The sequence below is a fragment of the Acipenser ruthenus genome, chromosome 26, assembly GCF_902713425.1.
Source record: "Acipenser ruthenus chromosome 26, fAciRut3.2 maternal haplotype, whole genome shotgun sequence".
Classification (NCBI taxonomy): Eukaryota; Metazoa; Chordata; class Actinopteri; order Acipenseriformes; family Acipenseridae; genus Acipenser; species Acipenser ruthenus.
Genome location: NC_081214.1, coordinates 22,829,461 through 22,851,303, shown reverse-complemented (window position 1 = coordinate 22,851,303; position 21,843 = coordinate 22,829,461). Strand labels below are relative to the sequence as shown.

Here is a 21,843-nt window from a genome sequence, read left to right as displayed (position 1 = left end):
GTAAAAAAAAAAAATTCACAAGATCTGAGTGATTAAAAAGAGCCCCGCTCTCGAACCCCTGACAGGAACAAGGAACCGATTCACGAGAGGAGCACCACATTAGCAGAAGACTAGCCAGAGTGAAACAGTAAACAGGGGTGTTTATTAACACAAACAAGGAGTTCCACGTTTCACTTTCTTTTTTGACCGTTTTTCTCAGGGGGCTCTTACAGTAAATGGCTCTTCTTGTAAATGCAGTTACTCATAAACTGTGTTCAGGATCTTCGAGTTCAGCAGCTGCTCTTCAGTCGCTGCCTGCCACGCTGTAGATACATGTAACGTAGGCTGCATCAGAGTTTTCATAGCAACAGGAGCCAGCTGCCACTTTCTTCAGTTTTCCTGTGCAATCGATTATTATTATTTATTTCTTAGCAGACGCCCTTATCCAGGGCGACTTACAATTGTTACAAGATATTACATTATTTTTTTTACATACAATTACCCATTTATACAGTTGGATTTTTACTGGAGCAATCTAGGTAAAGTACCTTGCTCAAGGGTACAGCAGCAGTGTCCCCAACCGGGGATTGAACCCACAACCCTCCAGTCAAGAGTCCAGAGCCCTAACCACTACTCCACACTGCTGAATCGATGGTGCTTACACTTCCTAACATAGAGCAGCTGGATTCAGAGAGCAGGGGCTGACTTATCAGAGGACACAGCCTGCCAGGACTGTTTCAATCATTCACCTATGAGAAAGTCAATGACCCCTTGCAGATAGCACCTGGAATTCACCTACTGAGGGGTCAGGCGTTCACTTTTAATCAGTAACTGCTGCTGACCTAAAACGCTCACTCACACTTCCCTTGGACGGCAGGTTCGTTGAGCTCCACAACTGAAGATAGATGTGTTTAAGTCATCTATTTATCTGATTTTGGTAACCAGAAAAAAAAAAATCATAGAGGACACTGAGTCACTCATATAATTCCCAGTACCGTCCAAGATGAATTCAACAAGAGGTTCTTAAGCCCCTTCCATTACGATTCCAATCAGTTCCTTACAGCTACACTTCTATCTGCTAAAGTCACTGTCCTGCTCCCCGTTTCCCCTGTCAGTGTATCTGGATTTTCTAGGTGGCTGGTACTGTGTGCGTATTTGAAAATCACCCCTTTTTCTATTTTGAAATGTTTACAGTGTATAAGCATAATTACACACTTTCTGCAGTGTTTCCAATGGACGGAGCCTTTGTCAATCAATGTTGCAAGTTCAGATAACACCAGCTGCAAAGTGTTACTGAATTTGAGAAGCGGCAGGCTTGCTGATTAAGGGAATTTGATGATGAGATCATGTGAATGTGCTGAGGATTGCTTCCTCAACCTGATCCTGTGTTTCGTAGCCTGCCTGCCTGCCTGCCTGCCTACCCTTTGATTTTCATTTGAAAAGAATGATTTTGCACCAGAGCAGAAGTTTAGTAAAACAAAACATCACTGTCTATTCAGGGCTGTGCTGCTTCTTCAGTTGTATTAATACACATCGAAAGACTTGTTAACCTCCCTTGTAAAACATTCTTAGTGTAAGACAGTATAGCAGGGCAGCTTGGGGCGACGCTGGGAAGCAGTACAGCACCAGTCACGCGCTCCAGCAATCCAACACAGAACCATTAAAGAGGCAAAGATTTCCATTTGTGACAGAGCTTGGTGAGAAAGGACATTATTGTGTAAAACGTGTTTTACTGCCTGCGTCTGACACACTCCCATAAAGATAAAGACTGAACACAAACAGGTGACTCTCCCAGCCACCCTCTTATCTCCTCCATCGAACTATCAAAAGATAAGGGAACAAAAAGCTATGGCCTGTTTGGGGATGAACACGGAAGCCACGAACACACAAACACAACTTGACATTTATCTAAAGTATGAACTTCATTTATCACTGGGAATATTATCTTTTACAAAAGAAGGGCGCCTACAGTAAGAGTTAAACGATTAACAACTCCACACTGACCTGCATCTGAACTGGAGTTCTTGGAAGCAGCTCAGTTTTATGTATTACCGTGTTAATCCAAAGTGTCAAAGGCACATAGAAACATGCCATGCTGCCCTGCATTAGTGCGGGTGGATAGGACACCCCTGCATGGGGGAGATGGCAGGGGCTTCAGATTATCAAGACCTGAACTTCAATGAGCAGGACTTGAATCCTGAATGACATTGACATGAAATCAGGACTTACACGGACTGCCGGTACCTTGCTTCCTTGGGAAAGCAATGATCCAGTTGTTATTCTATGAAGCAGTAAGATTTGAAACATATTAATATTTGTGTATATATCATTATGAAATCTGAATGATTTGGGGCAGGCAGATGAAACAAGCCACCTTAATGCATCTCTGCATCAGTCAAGTGCTCCTATCAGGTACTTACACGCACTACAGTCTAACCGCCCCCTGATTTCTTTGGTTGCACGGGAGCCACCCTAACAACTGGCACAGTGTCCCTTCCACACCCCTCCTAGAACGATCTTCCCCCGGATACAGGTGAACAAAGAGCTGTGGCTGGGTTATCTTCGATTGTATCAGAGATCTTGGATCCACCCTGTATTATTACCATCTTTATTGAGTCCGACAGATTGCTGCTGCCGTCATGGCTACACGGTGCCCATATGTTTAGCACCAGCTTCCACTCAATAAACTAAGAGTGACATCACCATAGAGAGCAGTCAAACACAGTTTCCTTGACGACTCGAGTTGGGAGGGGCTGTTCGCAGGTTTGGGTTTCTTTGGGGTTTCATTACCTGCCATACCGTCTGCCACATTTGAAAGGTTTTCTCATTCTTCTAGACAGATTAACAATTTGAACTTCAAACTGACAAAATAGCTCGCTCAAACATCTTCTCACACCATATGTTGTAAATGTGGAGCTGTTTTTTTTTTTTATTTTGATTCGACTAACACATCGTTTGTGTTAATTGAACTGGGTCCTATTTTACACAAGGTCGGCCAGGGTGTCCTCGGCTCACCGCGCACCAGCGACCCCTGTAGTCTGGCAGGGCACCTGCGGGCTTGCCTGTAAGCTGCCCAGAGCTGCGTTGTCCTCCGACGCTGTAGCTCTGAGGCGGCTGCACGGTGAGTCTGCAGAGTGTAAAGAAGCGGTCGGCTGACGGCACACGCTTCGGAGGACAGTATGTGTTAGTCTTCGCCGCTCCTGAGTCAGCGCAGGGGTGGTAGCAGTGAGCTGCGTTTAGACGGCTCTGTTTTACAAGACAGCCACCTACAGTGGTGCCAGATTACTTCACTGCGCAAAAAACACTCACTAGCTTTCAAATGAATTGGGACTGAGATGTAATTACAAGAGTGGCTGTGAAACAAGGTTAGCGCTAATCCCTGATAAAGAAATACACACACTTGAACTGGAAATGAATAAAAGGTAAATGTGATATTTCATTTCAAAACAGTAGGAGATATCAGAAACAGATGATGCAAGGCGCAGGGGGCCCAGGGGATGTACTGGGATAAGCCTGGCTGTCTGCATGATGAAACCAACCACAGCCACTTGAATGCAATTTAATAAGGAGGATTTCAGCAACTGGATGTCTATTTCTCAGTGAACAGATAACAGGCCACAGGGAGGCAATATCTCTCCAACATAGGGAAGAATAAAAACGTGCAGAGCGCCAATGATAGTCTCTTCGGCTCATTCAAGCACAGACACATGAGCCACGATGGGAAAGAGGTCATTCCTACTGCAGTTGTTATTTGCACAAATCCCAATCGCTAATCCCAGATTTCCCGAAGGTTTTCCAGGATCACCCTCCTGTGGGCGGGGATCCTCACTCCAGCTTCCAGCAAATCCTCTTCAGTGATGTCACTGCAAACAAAACAGGAAACGATTCCGTTAGATCAGGCACTCCCAGTAGCACCCTGCTCAGAGTCACTCGGATAGTCTTCTTTTCAGCAGAAGTTGTGGTTTCCATTGAAACCCGTCCCCCCTGCTGGGCTGGGATGGAAAGCAAGTATCTTTAGGACGGGAGCCCTTTTGGCCCCAGGAGTCGACGGCCCCTCACCTGAAGTATTCCAGCTCATTCCAGCCCTTCAGGATAAGCCCTGTCTCGTACCGCTGCAGCCCCAGCACCCTGAGCCACTCCCCCACTGTCCCTGGCACACCGCGCACTGACAGCGCCTGCACACAGGGGGCGACAGACAACATCATGAAGCGCCGACATCAGAAATAACAACAGCAACAGCAATGATACGAATGCTACTACTACTACTACTATTATTATTAATAATAATAATAATAATAATAATAATAATAATAATAATAATAATAATAATAATAATAATAATAGTTAAGGGATTTAATCGATTATGAATGTTGCATTATCAGCTTTATTCGTTAAAAAACTAATTGTGAACCTATTAATCTAATTAGGTAACAAAAAAGGTATTTTAGAGCTTCATGTTAATGGAAAAGCGTTTGACTGTTTCGCTGTCGGCTATCAGTACAGTATCGTTCGCACGCTCTGATGAACCACCTAAAATGAAACGTCAAGATTAAAGGCCCTACAATAACAGTAACAATGTTTCTGTCAATACCTCTCGCTGTGCTGGGTGGGGTTCCCAGCAGCCTCCTCGACTCCACACATCAGAGAAGGCAGGGACTCCATACACCGGACCCCGCCCCCGCCCCCTGGGGACTGAATACTCGCTTCCGATTGGCTGGAAGTCCACTTCGCTGAGTGATTTGGCGATCTGGAGCGCGGTGAGGGAGTGGTCTCCCGCGCTGCCTCCAAACTGAGGTTCCACGATCCAGGGGGCAGCCTCGGGTCGGGAGCGCCTCGGAGGCAGGGCCTTGACTTGGGCCTTATAGAAAAGGGGCGGGTCCTTATTCAGCTTGTGCGGGTCCTTATAGAATGAAGACTGGTCTTCATACACACCAGCATGTTTCATATAGTAGTTCTGCTGGTCCTTATTCGGAGAGGGCAGATCCTTACACAAAGAGGCATTGTACTGTAAGGACTGGTCGCTATACAGGCTAGTCTCTGGGGTTGCCCTGGGCTGGGCTGTGCTCACTGGGGCTCGGTCCTTGGCAGGGAAGAGCTGGTAGGAGGAGCCAGGCTGCGATGTGCATTCTCGGGGGCTCCGGTAGTGTGGGGGGTACCCCGGGATTTCAATTTCAGCAAAGTTGGCTCTGCGAGGGGATTTGCTGTCCTGGGTCAGCAGTTTGGGGTGCAGTGTGGGGTCTTTGCGCCACACTGGCTGGGATTCACTGGCTGGTGGAGCTCGCCCCCCCTCTGGGGGCCCTTTCTGTGGCGGGACGACCGCCTCGAATATGAAGTAGGCAGGGTTGGTGTAGCTGCTGGGGGTTTCAGAGGAGACAGGAGCACTGTAGAAACAAGAAACAAGGAAAGAGTTACCGCTGTGATAGCGCAGAGCACTGGGGCTGGAGCTGTGACTACTAAGCATTTAAAAATTACATTGTGGTCTGCCATCACAATTCTACCTTCAAATATTATTTATAAAGCTATCCACAGCGATCCCTATACTGCACCTTCAGAAAGCAATATAAGCATGCCTGTTCATTGCTGTGAACCTTGTGAACATTCATTTTGTAGTATTAGACATTCAAAAGCTGTCCACAAATTCACCCAAGCTTTACCACCCCCTTGTGGTCACAAGGAGGTACTGAAGCAAAACTGCTTTCAAACCAGGAGCCTTTGATTCTAACGGAATATCACATACATGGAAAACAATTGTGACAATGTACTCCTGTCAGCGTGTAGGGCAATACCGCGCACCTCACCTTGCACCATGGCTGAGGGGTGTCCGGGGAGACAGCCCGCCTCTCATCTCCCCATTCTCATCCTTCTCAAGGCAGAAGCACTCTGCAGGAGACGAGCATTCAGAGAAGCAAAGAGGCGAAAAATAGAGCACATGAAAACACTTTAACAATAGCTACATAGACAGACTGATACCAGCAGTGAAACTAAAAGAAAACAGACCACACTGCCTCTCAGTCACTCCTCTCTAATCCCCATAGCCACACTGCCTATCAGCTCTAATCAAGTTCAAATGCATGTACACTGTAGTGTCTTGACGTGACTCATCCGAGGCAAGGAAGTCTTAACCATAGCATCACCCCTGTGGTCTGCCCGGCATGTCATTGACTCAGGATGCATCTGCTTCAATATGGAAGTTTGAAAACAGCAACTTCAAAAAGAGGAACCTTCTGAAAGGATCTGCATTCTGCAAACAGCACAGCCCCAATGAGGTGTGCATCTGAGTGACTGGGATTACCGTAGATCCTCTCTCTCGTTCCGCGCCGGTCCTTCGGCACGCAAACACGGATACGCCCGCGTATGGAGCCCATCTCCTCAGCACGGTGAGTCAGGAACATCTCGAACTGCTGGGCAGTGCTGCCGATGAGGGAACGCAGCGCAATGCAGCACTCACCTGCAGGTGGAGGCAGAGCCAAGGCGTACAGCATTGACACACAGCTCTATAATGCCTTGCAAATGTACACATGGAATATCATAGGAATGGCATCTGAATAGCTGATAGATTCTAGTCAAGACATTTACAATCCATTCCAATGCAGCAGAAATTCATCTAACAGCTGTGACCGGATCTGTAAGAAGTTGGGAGTTAAGCTGTAAATAAGTATTGTTAAATTGAATAGGAACCCCAGGATTCATTTTCTATTACCATGGTATGGAATGACAAGGCTGATAATAACTGCACTGACCATATGACTCATATCCATCGCAGGACTTGACAGAGAGAAGCATGTGCTGATCCCGGAGGTATTCCATGTCAGGCAGGATCGGGGTGAGCTGAAGAGAGGGGGTGTAATATAATCATTGTACTGCACCACTGGAGCCACACTGACGCAGTGCTGCACGCATGGATCTCTGCTCACCTTGGGCAGCTGTTTGGCTGACCAGCCCAGCTTCAGGAATCCGGTCACCTCACAGCTCTGAGCATCATTCTCACTCGACCTCCTGAACTCTGTACAGGGCACAGGACAGCAGCAATACCTCCATCAGATCCAGGGGGCATAAGAGAGGGTCACAGCAGAAACATACTGTGTGATGCCCTGAGCTGGATTCTCAGAGGTCTTTACACCGAATCATCAGCAGCACAATTAATAAAGTTACTAAGCCTGAAATAAAGTACTCACACATTGAACTGAGGGCTCTTGTAAGCAGTTTTAAATTCTTATTTGTTTGGGAATTACAATTGCTACGATTTTACAAATGCATCCTTTAAACCCACACAAACAGTATCTCATTGTTGTTGTAATGGCAACCAAACAGCGCCCCCTACCTTCCAGGCAGGAGGAGTGGAACTCAATAAAGAACTTGGATTTGCTAGCGGTCTTCACAATGGCTTCAATCCCATCCAGCTCAATGCAGGCTCGCTCCACACTCAAACCCGGGTCTGCACAGGAAGAGAGAGGACAAATGGGACCCCTGACTGGCTAAGACTGTAAAGGACAGCCTCACCTGCAGGGGGCAGATGATATCTCTAGGGTTTCTTTCCAGTGCACTTACGAAAACGTTTGTCTACTTGGCTTAAAGGCTATCTCCCTAAGAGTTTAAACTGTATGCTGCCAAATAGGGCACTGTCTACTCAGCTCTACAGATTGGGGAATAGGGGGCGTGGCCTCACCTTTCTTTGAGATGAATTGTGATGTCACTCCGACCTGGAATGAGGCAAAGACAGGGGAGTGGTCGCTGGTGGTGATGTCATCAGTGCAGCCTGAAGAACAGGAGAAGAATTCCAGGGGGTATGAAATGGAACCCATTGCAGCCCATTGGGTCACGTTGATTTGATATTGTATTGGTATTACATCATAGGAAATAAACAATAAAAGTTAGCATTAGGACTTCTTTTAAGGACAGTCTTGAATGCATTTTGAATGTGTTTGCTGTGTTTCTTTTCAACTATTGTTCATGAGGGGAACATCTTATATGGCCGTAAAATTCTTCAAAACGTGACTTTGATCTGATGACCTGGACAGCTTGTCCTGAGCTAGGCCCATGCCATCATCACTTCCTGGTTTGCTGAAATCATGTAAACGTGTCATTTCCAATCACTGTGTCTGCTTCTGGGAATATCTGAGCAAGCGTGATTCTCTATCAACAAGAATACAAGCACAATGATTTCTCTTTCTCATGACCTGGCTCTTGCGTTAGTGGCTCGGCACAGACTTACCGTAGGAGGTGCAGACGAGGTGTGTCTCCGGGTAGGACTTCCAGAGCACGCGGTCACACCACGAGGGGACGTTGATCCGCACCTTCAGACAGAGACAACGGAAAGAGACTCACGTTACTGTCCAGCTGCTGTCCACCTGAAAGCACTTCTAACACATGTTTTATAAATCTCAGATGTATTATACACTGCGGGGTGTGCACATATTTCAAATGCTTAATCATTCACTTCCTGTGTTGTAGGTCAGTTAACTCTCTAATGGTCTGGCTTCAATCAGCCCATGTGACCTACAGCCTACAAAGAGATTGGGTACCAGAAAGCAGCCTTGTGTTTTTTATTATGAGCATTATATTATGACAGATAAAAAAAGCAAAGAACAGCAACAAAAGGGGAACCAGTGGCTACGCTTATCAAACTTGGAGTAGTAAGACATATGAAAGTGGATTTTTTACTTCACTTCTTTGAATTGTAGGAGTGTAGCTGATGTTTTCTTTCTCAAAGTATATCAAAGCACTCTGAGGAGTGTTGGGAAATATAACAGTGCCCACAATATATCATGATACCAAAAAGTTACAACACCATTGACTGAGCCACGATACTACAGTGGAGACAGTACTACCATGAACTGACAGAAGTATTGCGTGGGGTAGTTTCTGAGCAAAAGCACCTGGAGTTTTGCGTCTCAATGCGCCTCAAGGTTTGTAATACAGAATGAAATGTGTGCGTCTTGTAATTTGTGATCACTGTGTAGGGGCCTCACCCCAGTGGTCTTGTATTTCTGCCACAGGTAACAGTCCCGGGACCCCCTCTCGTAACGGTAGGTGGGCGGGAATGCGATTTCCTCTTCATCTGCAGAAAGAGAACGCCAAATTAACCGGGGGTGCTGCTCACTCCCATTCAGAGGTATTGAAAGGGATTTACTGGCTGGTCAGAGCAGAGGATGGCAGTAAATCCACTTTGTCTGGTGTTATTTGACATGCACTAGAATAAAGACTGTCTGCAAGCCTCACAACGGTGCAAAGGAACACAAGGCATCATCACTTCTAACTCATTTGGTTGGATTTCTTTATGTAGACCTGTAACACTTTACCTTGGTTAACTCCCTGCTGTTTACCAAGCTTTTATCCACTGAACAAAGACTACCACCGTTTACCAGGGTTTTTACAAAGCCAGAGAGAGAAGGGGAAGGAGAGTCACAGTGCGAGAGGAAGAGAAAAAGGGCGCTCCACTCACTGAAGTGCAGGAAGGCCTTCCTCTTGTCGCGCTCGCGGGTCAGCTGGTCAGCACACATCAGCTCTTCGAACTCCCGCTTAGTGACGTGTCTCAGGATCTCCTGCAGGGGGCGACACAGCGTCTCAGAGTTAGAGGAGTGTGGCGCTGGCTCTAGACAGACAGACAGACAGACAGGGGTGTACCTCCACGTCCAGGTCCAGTCGGTAGTTGAGGTCTCCGCACCAGAAGAGGTGAGTGAAGCGCAGGCTGATGTCGAAGGCACTCAGCTGCTTGTCCCCCAGAGACAGGAGACGCAAGATGTCCTGGTAGTTCTGGTTCCGCCTGCAGGTTTGGAAAACCACAGAACTATTCATCAAACAAACAGACAGAAACCTTGTGAAGGGGTGTCGCTACCTGAAACAGGCAGCCTCTAACAAAATAACGTATATTCCACATATATTACGCTAATAATACATGTAGTTCATCCATAATACAGGTAGTTTGTGTCGTAATACTAAAGGAACACTATAACGTCTTCATCAATGTCTCAACAGCCTGGGCAGCCAGGGGCTTCTCGTCAAGCTTGTGTTATTATCCTGTTAGAGGTCAGTTTTGTCGTTTTTACCTGATTGTCTTGTCACTGCCGGAGGTGAGGTGGCAGTTGACGAAGCCAAAGGAGGTCCCGTTGAAGAGGAAGGAGACACCGACTGCTCCCTTATTCCCTGAAACACACGCGGCAGCAGCTTGTTGAGAACCATTATCCTGGGATGATGAGTCTACAGCAATGTCAAACCTATCTGACACACAAATTATACCAACTGACCCAGGGCCAGCAACAGAAAGTACAGTGTCCTTAACCCAGAACGACGTCCACAATGAAAAAACTCAATTCCACTTTGTAACAAATATGATACCCGTTTTAACACACACACACACACACACACACACACACACACACACACACACACACACACACACACACTCACACACACACTCACACACACACACACACACACACACACACACGTTGCAACACTCTCTCCCATACCCAGCGTGTTGCCCAGGCCAGTCTTCACACTCGAGGTGCCCACATGGCTGATGCGGTGCTCATGTTCTGGCTTCACCAGCACCGCCAGTTTGATATTCCATAGAGTCTGCAGCGCCACCTGCAGGAGGGACACGGACATGCAGGCCGTCACAGCAGAGACTGGCACTCTGCAGGAAAGACCCTTTCCAGTACCAGTCGGCAGCATTCTGCCAATAAAAATCAGTTTCTCCGGATGGAAAACCCTCCCCCACTACAGCATATAGCACCTTTGGGTCCCAGTGAATTTTGGAGATGCCAACGGTTGGGTTGTTAGATGGTGTTCTCTTGGCCCTCTATCAAGGTGTGAAACAGACCTTCATTGATTGCATGCCCAGTAGGCTGTTTTGAAGTCATGCTGAATCTGGTGAACTACAAAAGGTCAGCTTGACCGCTCTGCTTTACACACTGTACAGCCCCCCTGTGTTGAACGCTGCTGACCAGTTTGAAGTCGATGTCAGTGATGCTCCGCAGCGCCCCCCTCAGGTGCTCGGCCCACTCCCGCTCGCCCAGAGTGTTCTCCTGCGTCCCGATGGCATAGACGTCGTGGGGCAGCGCCGCTGTGGTCTCGTCCTGCACCCGTCCCAGACCAGTCGAGGTGAGCCAGGAGGTCAGGCCGTGGGGAGGAGGGGCATTGCCTGAGGCGGGGGAGAGAGAGAGAGGAGAGGAAACATTAGTATATTTTTTAAGCATTTTAAGATAGGTTTGGTCACACATGAGGGACACAGAAGCACATATAATAAGACTTTATGTAAAGAGGCTGTTCTGAATGAATTTAGCGTGGATTTGGTCTGTAAATGATTTTGACAGAGACCCCAGGGTCCTCTGCTCTTCCTGGAAGCAGAGCCCCATCCCCAGGGTTACCCATGTTCCAGGTGCCCACGAAGACAGAGATGACATCGGGCTCGTCCTGCTTGGAGTGCCTCATCTTCATGAGCTGGAGCAGCTGGCAGAACGCCTCCCTCTTCTGCAGAGAGACCGAGAACACAGGCATTGGAATCATCACTTACTGAACCAGAGCCATCGCGAGCAGGGATCAGGTGTGGTCTTGCAATGGCGCTCTGCCCACCAGAAGAAAGATACAGGTTCAAGGATTTCACACCATGCGTTTGAGATGTAGGGTAGTGAGATGAAAAGAATGTGCTGTAATTAACCATTCGGAAAAGGGAAAGGATCTAGTTTTCAGTGTTGCTGTTGTATAGTCCCGTACTCACCCGGGCGTTTTCAAACATGACCTCTCTTTGCTGGTTCTTCTGGGAGTCCAGGACCATCCGGAGCCGGTTCTGAGCACTCCGGTACTTCACCAGCTGTAGGACTGAGCAGAGAGAGAGAGAGAGAGAGAGAGAGAGAGAGGGAGAGAGACGGATTACAGATAACAAGAAGGAGAATGTGTTTTAATAATAATAATAAACGCGCGCTCACTCTTGTCGTGCGAGACGCATTCCTCGTGTGAGGCCCCGGGTCTCTTATCGAAGATCAGCCTCCCGCCGTCCACATCAATATGCAGAGCCAGCCTGCCAGCACGAGCCACCTTCACCTGGACAGACAGACAGACAGAGTGACACACCTTCCCCAGACAGACTGACCTGATCAAAGCATTCAAACAGGTAGAAAGATCACCTGGAAGGTGTGAACAGGCGTGACTCTGGCGTTTCTGCGAGCGATGGGGGCGGTCCCAGTGGGCGGGGCTGGCGGCACTGTCAGGCTGTGATTGGACACTGCCTCCTGTAGGGCCTTCAGCACCTGACCAAGAAAACGAACAAGTGAGAGAATGCCATCACCCACAGTTAGGGGCCCTCTCTTCAAACTGGATTGCTGGTTTGTTGAATTTCGTTTGTTTCTTTATTCCTTTTTTTATCCCAGTACCTTTCTCTCCAGTGAGGACAGCAGGCTGTTCAGGGAGGAGATCTTAGTGATGAGGCTCCCCAGATCTGAGTCTCCCCCTCCTGGCACACCCTGTGAGGGGAGTGGAGAGAGGTTAGAGAAAGCGCATGACAGGTCCACGTGGTTAATCGTTTCTAACACAAGCTGTATTCCGCATGTGCCCACTACAGGGCACACATTTTGCCAGAGGGGCTTTTTTCCACAGATACAGATATAGATTTTATGAAGAGCAAATTAAATAGAGGATATTACTACTACTACTTCAAAAGGTGGTGTAAATTAATAAAGCACGTCCTACCTGTGTCTTAGCCAAGGTCAGGGACGGGCTTGGGTCGTCAAACACTTTGGCCAGGGTCTCCAGACTGGACAGGGTTAGGTCAATCTCACTGAGGGCAGGGAGCAGGAACCAGGAGAAACAACAGTGTGTTTAGTACAAGAGTACCTTGACAAGAGCAACACACATCTGTTTGGCATAACCGTGGCTCTCAAGCTCTAGATTTTTAAAGATGACCAGGTTAGCTGGTCAAGAACACTCCTTGTATTTGTATTTCTCCATCAAATGCCCTAGATGTGTTTATAGCCTCATGTAACACACACGCTGCCCTCTGCCACTCTGTGTATAGAGATACACTGTGGTCTCTGATCCAGCAACGTGTTGGTATAGACTCACACTGTGCCTCTATCTCTCTGTGTTGTTACCTGTGCAGCCCCCCGCAGGCAGCCCCCAGAGCCTTGCTGAAGTGCTGTAGGTTCGAGTTCCCGTTCCTCACTCCCTCCAGGTCCAGGTGTAGCTGGGTGCGCAGGTACTCACTCGCCAAGCCAATCAGATCGCTCGCCCCGCTGTAATTACAGGGGCACAGCAGCCAATCAGAACCATCTGCAGTGCTGGATCTCCCAGCAGCCTTTGTAAGGTTTTAATTGTATGGTCATCGGAAGGGTAATTGCAATCCCATGAGAAGCTGGACAGTATACAGGTTTAAAATGGAGATGCAGCTATTCACTGCGATGGGATATCAGGAGAAATAACAGTTGAACCATTTAAAAAATGTATTTCAGAAACAAGGTTAATATCATTTGTTATACTGTTATGTGTGGTGTTAGTGATCAGGCTTTGTAAACTGAATATATAACACAGTCAGAGTTTGTGTTTTTCTTTTCAAACCTCTGAACATTACACCAATGTTATTTTGTTTAAAATGCTTTACAAAAAAAACGATTTCAATAGAAGAACGGGGTCATGTGGAAGCTATGCTTTTCTCCTGGGCACACCAGGTGGCACAGCATTCTAGTAACTGGGGAATCAAAGCAGTTGGGGGTCCGTCTCAAACCAGCATGTACCTGGGGGGGCCCATCTCCTGCAGCCTCTGTTGGAGGAGGAAAGGGATGGAGGTCTGTGCAGGGTGCGGGGGTGAGGGAGAAGATTCCCCTGCACCAGCACTGCTGGGACTGGCCTGCACTGCACTCTGGGACCAGACTGGACCGGGTCTCTCATCCTCGCCATCTGGGGAAATACAACGATTAGCAAAGAGGTGAGAAAGACACCAGGAAGAGCAGTAGAAAGAACCACTTTCACAGCTAAAGTCTTGTATTCATCTTGCAAACATCGTTGCTCAAGAAAATCTCCATTGCAATTGCTATATCACTCCCAACTGCAAAAAGAGTGGGCTGTTTCAAGCGGATTATTTTACACATTAACTGAAATTTGGTATTCGTGAAACACACATTTCAAACTGTATTTAATTCTCCAAAGAGCTCTCAGCCAGCGTCCCTCCCTTACCTGTGCCGTCGTCTCCGGGCTCGCTGTCGTTCCCCACGGGGTACAGCAGAGGGATCACCAGGCCCTTGCGGGGCTGCTGGTAACTCTGAACCAGGTCCGCCAGCGTCCTGAAACAGTTCACCTGCACCCCCTGCGTCGTCTGCAGAGAAGACGACAGAACACAGCTGTCAGACTGGCTGCTTCTGATTGCATCGCGAGGGAGCATTTTGTGAACAAGACTAACACACTCAATGAGTCTCAAAGACATTTACTTCAAATCGTCATTAGCGTTATAATACCGCTATTTTAATCTGAAGGGGGGGGGGGGGGGAACACAATTTAAAATTCTAAAACAATTAAGACTACTCACAAGCCCCTTAATTAAATGAGTTGGTAAATTTTTGAGTGTGTTTTTACTATCTAAAAAAAAAAAAAAAATCACTCTGATGACGTTTTGGAGTATATCTGGCCCAAATGAGATAAATCAAGTAAAAAGCCTATTTTGAAATAAGACTTGCAGCCATATTTAAGTTTTTTTCAAAATTAGCACCGCATTTATTAGTAACAGAAAAGGTCACTTCTAATGTTACAAAATTAGTAAACAAAAACGTTTTCTTCTGGTTTATTTCTACCTTCTTGACAGAATTAGCATATAATAATAATAATAATAATAATAATAATAATAATAATAATAATAATAATAATAATAATAATAATAATTTGCTCTAGTGTAAAAGCCTGACTGTCCCATATCAAAATAAAATAAACACCAGCTCCCCCCACATCCTGATCCAGATAGCAGCCATGCTGAGTGAACCAGCGTGCTACAGAAATCACTAACCCACTTTAAAGACCGTGAGAGCTTCCCTCTCGGTGCCCTGCGGTCGACAGCCTCTACAGAAATGTGTTGACTGCAGATTTTTTCTCAGCACGGTTCTATTAATTCTCCTGGTTTATGCAAACAGGACTAAATAAAGCCAGAACGCAAATAATCATAAGCAGAATCGCGGCTAGCAGAGCAGATGTACCATTCCTTGAACTTACAGAAGTCCCCTAATGAAAATGTACCACAATGAATTTGCATGCTAACTTGGCACTGTACTTTGCTTTTAACTACGTTTTTTCGCACTATACTTACACCATTTGCTGTAAGTTTGCAAACTGACCAATTTAAATATAGAAATAAAGTGCCAAGTGAATTAATTAATGTAACACACACAAGCAGATTATCTGAGCACAGTAATGGGATGGAGGTGCTTGGACTGGAACAGCCTGATCAAGTTCCTATCATCAAGTGAAGCAGATTTGCTTGGACCCTCATCAGCTTTCCGGAATTATCACAATGTGTCCAGCCAGCCAACTGACAGACGCATTTTATAAATCCTAGCTGGACGTGCCCTGAAATGAAGGCTTTGTTGGGTCTTTGTACCTTGTACTGTACAGGGTGTGCCTTAGTTTAATCACCATGTAAGTGTTCTAGACTGGTGTTCATTTCTAGAACAGTTGGATTCTTTAAGAACAGTCTGGAACAAAAAATATTAAACTTTATTTAATGCATTTAAACAGGCTATATATCTTTAAATCGTTCCTAAAACTTTGTGAGCAGGGCTCAGTGCTGAAAATATGTTTAATATCATGAACTATACACCTAAGAAGCAAATCACACCCATTTCACCATCGCAAACAGTAACGGAATCTGACTGATTGACTATACCAATGTTTTATTCTCACTGCACTGTGCACTGGCCTCATAATGAAGCCCAGTCTACTTTTATGGTGTTTTTTTTTTTTTTAATTCCTCTAGTTTTCATTAGCAAGACCTGCAGCTCATTAAAGAGATGCCCTTGATGCTTACACACAGTTTGCATTACGCATTCCCCATTGCAGTATCCACCCTGTAGTTTGACATTGTTATGATGTCCTGAAAGATGCACTGCAAGGGGAGTTGAGAATCATATAATGGGAGTCCATTAGCGATGTCCCCCGGTGTTAAGATATTAGCCCTTTCACTGAGCAGTGCTGCTCCCAGCTGGATGAATAGGAAAATGTTTTGCTTTTTGTTTTGTTTGCATGCGTAGCTGTCTAATTATTACACTCTGGAAGACAGCAAGACAACCGTGTGTGTGTGTGTGTGTGTGTGTGTGTGCGTGCGTGCGTGCGTGTGTGTGTGAGAGAGAGAGAGAGAGAGAGAGAGAGAGAGAGAGAGAGAGAGAGAGAGAGAGTAGGTGGCGCACTCACCTGCACAGCCAGTAAGCCTTCCTCATCAGGCAGGATTCGATAGGTGTGAACATGGCACTGAAACCTAGAGAGAGAGAGAGCGAGAGAGAGAGAGAGAGAGAGAGAGGGAGAGGGAGAGAGAGAGAGAGAATGTGACAACAGTTTCCATTTTATTGTAGATATCTGTATATGGCTTTTATTAGTCAGTTCTTTGCATCTTTATAAATAGATAACTCTTTCATTCTTACTTGGCTGTTGGTCAGATTTATGTTTACGGATTCCCTGCATATGATTCTGGTGAAGCCTTTAACTGCAAGGCATTCATCATGAACTCCTCTTTACAAGCATGCCCTGGACAATGCAGTCATCACATACTGTTTATCTACAAGGATTTTCAACACCCCCTGGCCCTCCCAGTAAGAAATCCCTGCCAAAACAGCTGCGTGCTTAGACAATAAAAAAAAAGCAAAGGAAAAAAAGGGATTCCAAGACTAGTGCTGGCAGCGTGAGCGAGTTGCTGGACAGGGTTTGTGTGGAAAGTGTGTGTGCTGGCTGTGGCGGGCCAGAGCACTCAGTTTGGACTCTGTTTTTGTTCCTGCTGCCAAAGCAATGAGGAGGAGCTGCATTTCAAACTGCAGCTGCAGAATAGCTTGTTTTTCTGTTGGGAGTCACCCCCCAAATATGAATCCAGTTTCAGTCTTTTGGAGTGTTCTTTGGAGATTCATTTATTTTTGCCTGCTTGATAAAGTGAGCTGAGGTTTATAAAAAATCAATCTTTGCATTGTACATGCATTCATTAAACATTTCTTTAAGCTAATTGTATATTTTGTTTCAATAGTAAGCATTTAAAATGTCAAAAGAATCCTGTTGGAATGTATTTCCAATTGAGTTTGAATGCTTTTTGAGGCATGAATGTAACAGTAGCCTAAATTGAACTGGTAGGAAAGTCCAAACTAACAGCAATATTGGTTATTGCAATAATTTGGATCAGCATGCTTTTTGAACTGCAGAATCATGTGTATTCTCTACCATTTTGCATGCAGTGATGCTCGAATAATTATCTTCAACAATAATGCCTGAAAAGATTTGTTAAAAATGTACAGTCAGTTTAAAATGAACAAAACTTTACCATAATAAAATGTGAAAAAACTAATGTCTCTGTTCTACTGGTTATTGCATATTCAGGTTTATTGCATATAACTGTGACTCTGCAATTACCATAGCTAGGACCTGATTGTGTAACTAGCTCCTATGGCTACGAGGCACACTGAGCGCTACACATTCTTCTCTTGAGCCCAGTCATTTTCATCTGAAAGGATCGACAGGTGGCTTCAGTGTGCTGTGACTTTTTCAAGGACGCTCAATTAATTGGAAATAAAACAGGAACACAATCAGCATCCTCCCAGCACACTCGAATAACCTCTTTTTATTAACAGAAGGGAACTCTAGCAGAAGAGTGAGAGAACCCTGTGTTTGATACATTGGCACCTCTGTTAAACTGTGAAAGTTCTTTGAATTTCAGCAAGAGAAACCGGCACATACAGTAGATTCTACTTCTTATGATTGCACTGCAATTCATATATAATACAACATAATACTGTACTACAGCCAAATCATGAGCCACCTAATATAAAAAATAATAATCATAAAACAGTATATAATTATCAAGATAATCAGCAGCCACTGTGTAACTGAAAGCAATGGTTCTCTTATAAATAATTCATACTGCATCTCTAAATAGTGTTATAAAGGAAATTCTAAACATCTGTGCACAGTTCAGGTAATATTAGGCTGTAGAAACACCACGCTTTAAAACAACCTGCTAGATTCCAGTCCTACCTTAAAAGGGGACCAGTGGGTTGTAGGAATGTTTTATGCTGTTGTACCAGTACTGCATCTGGCTCACAGCACACACACAGGAGACAGGCAGACAGACAGAGTGAGCCTGGTGCTGGGTACTCACAGCACACACACAGGAGACAGGCAGACAGACAGAGTGAGCCTGGTGCTGGGTACTCACAGCACACACACAGGAGACAGGCAGACAGACAGAGTGAGCCTGGTGCTGGATACTCACAGCACACACACAGGAGACAGACAGACAGACAGAGTGAGCCTGGCGCTGGGTACTCACAGCACACACACAGGAGACAGACAGACAGACAGAGTGAGCCTGGCGCTGGGTACTCACAGCACACACACAGGAGACAGACAGACAGACAGAGTGAGCCTGGCGCTGGGTACTCACAGCACACACACAGGAGACAGACAGACAGACAGAGTGAGCCTGGCGCTGGGTACTCACAGCACACACACAGGAGACAGACAGACAGACAGAGTGAGCCTGGCGCTGGGTACTCACAGCACACACACAGGAGACAGACAGACAGAGCGAGCCTGGCGCTGGGTACTCACAGCAGGCACAGTGCATAGGCCCCAGGCACCGACTCGCTGTCCCGCACCAGGAAGCTGCCGTCCCTCCCGGCCCGGGCGAGGTAGTCCTCGGCCTGCACCCGGCTGATATCACGATGGTACCAGGCTGCTGTCGTCATGGCCCAACCGGGCTGAACCAGGCTGAACTGAGCTGAACCGGGCTGAACCAGTGCACTACTACTAATAATAATAATAGAAAATGAAATGAGAACTGGTGCAGGTCCCAATGCTAGTTCAGCGTTTCTCTGTGTGCTTGATTGAGTGGAGCCGCTTCTTTAGTCCAGTGGTACAATGTAAATATTTCTGCCGCAGAAGATTATTGCTTGTCCTGCCCTCAAGGATGTGCATCCATTTTAAAAGCGGTCCCAAGGACAGTGGACGGTATTGCAGTTTGCATTTATTGCAGTTTGTATTTGTTGCAGTTTGTATTTATGTGCTAAAAGCTTTGGCTAGCAGATCAATCGCTGCTTGAAGTAAGTTCCTGTGACCATGAAGAGCGATGTAAGACCGCCTTGTTTCACTCAGCATGGTGCTGCCTCCTGGCTGGCTTCTGAACCATCGCTGTGTCTCCAGAACCCTTCACAGCCCAGCCCTGCTGTGTTTATTTCGGGCTCTACAGAATCCTTTTGTGTAATCAGGCGCGGCCGAGACCAGTTCTAGTTACTTTTTGTCCAAACAACAATGCAAAGAGAATATACGCAAGTGTAATTGGGATGCAGGTGTAAAATAGAGACCAGACTCTGCACACAAATTAAAATCTTCACCATTGCCGAGAAGTCGGTTCCAGACTGGACAGTAAAATATGCATACTAGCACTGGCAAACTCAATGAAATTAGTCTTCAGTTCCCCCGAGATTCCCATACATGGGGATTAAGACATCCCTGTTGCTTCAGTGGATCAGTCCTGTTTAAACAAAGACTCTTTAGGTTGTCCCCAGGTGAGGGCAGTCCATCTCCACAAGAGGGGTGTAAGTTTGGTTCATTGCCAGGGCACTGCCACCTCGGTCCAGGCAGACAGGGTCCTGCAGAGATGGATCCTCAAGAGCCCCTGTCTGTAGAATGAAGCACTGGCTGAATGCAGGCGCAGGGAGAGGAAGACACTTTGAGCTCAGAGAAAAATAGAAAACAGTCTGGGTTCACATCATCACTAGACCTAGCCTTGAAACTCCTCCCCCATCAGCTGTGCCCCCCCCCCCCTTCAAACCCCAGCACTGCTCAGAGTGGCTCCTCTCTTAATTTGTATTTCATTCCATTTTCTTACTTTCTTTCTCTTTGTGCAGTTTTGCTCTCCTCCTCTTGTGTCTTTCCTCCCCCCTTCCTTCTCTGCCTGTTCTCTTCCTGTTTTCCTTCTCAGCAGCTCCCCATATGGATGTGATCATCCCTCTTTTTAGTTTTCACATTTTCATTTGTACTTCTCTCTCTCCTCCTCTCCCCTCCCTCCCTCGCCTGCAGCAGATCTCAGGCCCAGCATTCTGCAGCTGCCTGGCTCTTCAGATCCCAAATCTCCTGACTGAGTCTTTCATGATGTTCTTCTCTGCTTTTAGTTCTACCTCTCCTTCTCACTCTCTTCTCATCTTTCCCCACTTTCTCCTTTGTAACTCGTGTCTCTGACTCTCTCTCTCTGTGCTTCTATGTGTTTGTATATCTGTCCCATTTTCTGTCTTTACTCCACCCCTCCTCTTTCAGGCTCTCATAGCGCTATGGTTTCTACAGGAAGTCTGGCTGTCTGCCCAGCTGTTTTAACCTTGGGGGGGGCAGTGCAATGAAGTCAGCAGATACCCCTCGTACCCCCCCTCCACCCTTCCCACTCACTTCCTGGGGAGCAGGCTGTGTGCAGTCCTCAGTAACGCAGCCCAAACTCACCCCCCTAACCACAGAGTCACTCCATAAAAACACAAAGCATCAAACCACAGCTGGGACCCTTTCACTCCACTGAGCATCACCGCACAGCTCACTCGATAAAATCTGAAAATAGAAAAAAAACAAATACCTTATCAAAAACGACCAGGAGCCATGCAAACCACAGCAAACACCACTATACAGTGTAAAAGCACAGTTATGAAGCTAGCATTTGAACTTGTGATATTGATACTGAACATCTGGCTTTCATGTTCACAGAATCATGACAGTGTCATAGGAAACACGATAGAAAGGTGACAAAACTTTGTGTCAACACACCTGAATGATCAGCAATGTTTTTTATAACTGAAACGATAGCTAATCCTAAATGCGAGTCTAACCGTTTGGAAGAAAGCTTATTACCTACTGTAGCTTTCTTTTTCACATAATCTTTTAAGGGTATCCTCCAGTCTTTCATTTATATATTCCAAGCTCTCTTAAGGACTTCAAAGGTGTTTTGTTTTCTATTTTGTAACATTAACATGATTTTATCTCCTTTAAAAAAAATAGGAGTTCTTAAAGAATGAAGGAATCACTTTGAAAATACTTTAGTCTTTTATTGAATATGGTCAGATGGATTGTAAATGTATTTCTGTTTTCAAGTTTTTGATCACACTTAGACAAGAGGGCTCTGTGTTTTTTATAAAGAGTCATGTGGTTTCAAGATCTCTCTGGAACCCTTATTTTGTGTTCTAAACCATTAGGGGTTCTGTAACTGCATCATATTTGGAACTCTTCAGAACCCAGTGAGAACAGATTCTATTGCTGCTGCTTATCGTTTTCTTGTACAATAAAAAGCATCATTTGAATAGATGTATTAAAAACAACGCACTGGGGTTTCCCCTTGAATTGAGTGCAGAGCTTAAAAATAATTTGGCATTGCGGTCCATATCGTTCGGTCCTTGGTATTTGAATATTTTATAAATAGCTTTTCTGAGTGATACAAAATAAAATGACAGTGCTGGTCTTTCTATGGCCCGCTGGAAAATCATGAAAGACAGCCTGTTGTTTTGTCTCCCAATTACATGATCTGTCCCGTTGTTTTTTTGGTTACATGACTTGGCATCTTTCACAGACTGTTTCTTCATGAGGGGATTGCTGGAGTAAAGACCTTTGTTGACTTACTCTGTAATCCACTTACTGCTAAGCTGCCTCAGAAATAGACCTCTA

General features: G+C 45.9%; 1 protein-coding gene across 1 annotated transcript; it reads right to left on the bottom strand.

The window, feature by feature from the left end:
- Positions 1-152: 152 nt before the first annotated feature.
- On the bottom strand, positions 153-19,943 carry LOC117411821 (phosphatidylinositol 3,4,5-trisphosphate 5-phosphatase 2B-like). The gene is made up of 27 exons (XM_059001384.1): positions 18,757-19,943; positions 16,363-16,426; positions 14,146-14,284; positions 13,707-13,869; positions 13,068-13,208; positions 12,667-12,754; positions 12,351-12,440; positions 12,105-12,227; positions 11,907-12,021; positions 11,699-11,799; positions 11,349-11,451; positions 10,926-11,122; positions 10,449-10,566; positions 10,026-10,122; positions 9,604-9,742; positions 9,422-9,521; positions 8,949-9,037; positions 8,192-8,273; positions 7,646-7,735; positions 7,301-7,414; positions 6,894-6,982; positions 6,720-6,807; positions 6,272-6,427; positions 5,778-5,859; positions 4,571-5,360; positions 4,039-4,154; positions 153-3,842 (listed from the first exon to the last, which is right to left on the bottom strand). Exons 1-27 carry the CDS (start codon positions 18,891-18,893, stop codon positions 3,749-3,751), a joined length of 3,705 nt encoding a protein of 1,234 aa, XP_058857367.1. The 5' UTR covers positions 18,894-19,943; the 3' UTR covers positions 153-3,748.
- Positions 19,944-21,843: the final 1,900 nt, after the last annotated feature.

What these genes read in the sequence shown, in the direction of transcription:
- LOC117411821 (XM_059001384.1), bottom strand. Translation starts at nt 18,893, where the DNA reads ATGACGACAGCAGCCTGGTACCATCGTGATATCAGCCGGGTGCAGGCC. An exon ending in TGTCCTCACTGGAGAGAAAG is followed by an intron (nt 12,228 to 12,350) that starts GTACTGGGATAA and finishes TTTCTTGGTCAG; the next exon opens with GTGCTGAAGGCCCTACAGGA. An exon ending in ATGCGTCTCGCACGACAAGA is followed by an intron (nt 11,800 to 11,906) that starts GTGAGCGCGCGT and finishes CTCTCTGCTCAG; the next exon opens with TCCTACAGCTGGTGAAGTAC.